This window comes from Hipposideros armiger, unplaced genomic scaffold (assembly GCF_001890085.2).
Source record: "Hipposideros armiger isolate ML-2016 unplaced genomic scaffold, ASM189008v1 scaffold_30, whole genome shotgun sequence".
NCBI lineage: Eukaryota > Metazoa > Chordata > Mammalia > Chiroptera > Hipposideridae > Hipposideros > Hipposideros armiger.
Window position 1 is genome coordinate 4,565,981 of NW_017731380.1, and position 2,104 is coordinate 4,568,084.

General features: G+C 36.2%; 1 protein-coding gene across 1 annotated transcript in view; it reads right to left on the reverse strand.

Moving 5' to 3' along the window:
• Nucleotides 1-1,832: 1,832 nt before the first annotated feature.
• GALNT5 (polypeptide N-acetylgalactosaminyltransferase 5) overlaps nt 1,833-2,104 on the reverse strand; it is a 43,711-nt gene continuing 43,439 nt past the window's right edge. Inside the window, exon 10 of the mRNA XM_019636826.1 lies at nt 1,833-2,021. Within this exon, the coding sequence (XP_019492371.1) occupies nt 1,881-2,021 (141 nt within the window). The 3' untranslated portion in view covers nt 1,833-1,880. The remainder of the gene's footprint in view (nt 2,022-2,104) is intronic.

The following is a 2,104-nucleotide window of genomic DNA, read 5'->3' on the forward strand; positions in this document are numbered from 1 at the left end:
TCATCTTTTTCTGAACAGAATTGAAGTTTTCTGTGGAAACTATTTTGGGAAAATAACCTTTCACATTTTTTAGTTACATGAAGAATTGCATGAGGCACCCAGCATGTTCAGTTTGGTCAGCAATTCAATTAGGCACTTGGCAATTGACTTGTGTTTTATCCTCCACATGGCTCTGTTTTGAAAAGAATGATCTCATTTTCTAATCATTCTCTTATCTCATCTTCAATGTCAATTAGTCAGAAAAAAAAATCTTAAATATGATGCAAATATGCAAAACTGCCTCCTCCTCTGATTTTTAGTTATCTCTCTGCTTTTGTGTAATTGCAAGTTAAAAATAAATTTGAAATAGGAAGGCAGAACCAAAGATGCCCACTTTTATCACCAGCTCAACTGAACAGTTGTTTTTATTTTAAATATTAACAAGCATACAGCATGGTTATCCTCCAGAGACCCAAGCACAGCAAAAAGGTTGATGTATCTCTTTCATAGAAATGCTATGGAACAGATTTGTTTAGGGCAGTGGCCTGAAGCAATAGAATGACCCCATCTCTGAAGATGCAAATTCTGATCCTGATTGTCTCACGAACTGGCCTGGGATTTTTAGACAGGTAATGTGTCAGTCAATTTTCTTACTAAGATAAATGTTAAAAAAAAATCAGGATTTCTAAGATGTTCCCTGATATTCCCAATTATTGGCATACCTAAGATTAGGGGCTCGATTTAGTTCAAAGAAATATTGGACTTTCCCCCCAAGTGTATCAGTGTTGTCATTAGGTTCACATCTAGGACTTTATTATTTTCCCATCATAGAGGTGCCAGCTCCCCTTTCTTTTGGGGCCAAGTCTAGGACAATTTTTTCTTACTTCCCTTCCAGACAGTTACTTAACTCATTCTTTCCCCCTTTCATTATGTTTCCTTCGCTTTATTTCTAGTTTGACATCTTTAGAACCCTTTTTTAACATACTCCATCCCTGTAAATGCTGCTAAATTTAAGGTAGTATTTTATGTTAAAGAACCTTTTTCAGCACTCTATTCTGCTTTATTCATTTCAACTCCCCTTATTTAGTGCTGCATTAGAGTATTTTCAATGATTAAATGTATTCTGGGTCACTGTAGTGTGTTGCAATCAGCCTCTTTTATTTTGCCTTTCTTGTTTCTTTTTTAACACCCACATAAGTCTGTGACCATTTTTTTAAGTATAATTTTAAAAGCACAGAATGAATTGAAACAATGTCCACATCTAGGACTGAACAAGCATTTGACTTCCTCACTTAAAAGAAAATTTTCCACAGACTCAGATTGGTAAACAGCATTATGCAGTAATCTAGCTCAAAACTCTGCCATCAAGGAGTATTAAATCACTACTATTTCAAACTGGAAGGTACATGCATGTAGTCTGGAGAGATTTCACCAAGGTGATAGCCATGTGTTTACAAGGCTTTCTACCCATAGGAACTCAAGTCATTTTTTTTTTCGATGAAGAAGTAATAAATAAAAGACCAGATTCACACTGATTTTAACCTACTTGTGGGCCAAAATAGCTGGTTATCATCAAACACAATCATTGTGAGTATCGTGTACTTCCCCAAGTACTTCCGGCTTCGTTTTCAGGCATGGGGAACTTACAGGCCGTTTTAGCCCAGGGCAGGAAACAAGCAATTCAAAAGGCCACCTGGTGCTGAAGAAGGACTTCAGTCCAATGATGGACTGTTTCCCTGAGTTAACTTTTGGTATCTCTAATATTGTGACTTTTTAAATCTTCCATTCAAATGTTACTGATTTTGAAAACTTAAACTACCATGGGGAAAATGCAGTCACCAAGTTCACTATCGTTTTCACAGTGTTTAATGGGTTTACCAGATAAAAACAACAGTTCCTCTTCAGTCTTCAAAATACTTTTCAAATTTCCACTTTTGATATGACTTCTTAGTGTCACAAGCAGCAACTTTCAGGGTCTTCTGAGAAAAATTTCCTTCCAGGCATAACAACTGATGATAGTTTCCAAAAACAATGTGATTCACCTGGAGAGAAAGGGGATCTGGCAATGAGCCACAGACTGATTTTGACAACTGAGTAACGAAACAGAAACCAATAAAAAAAAAAA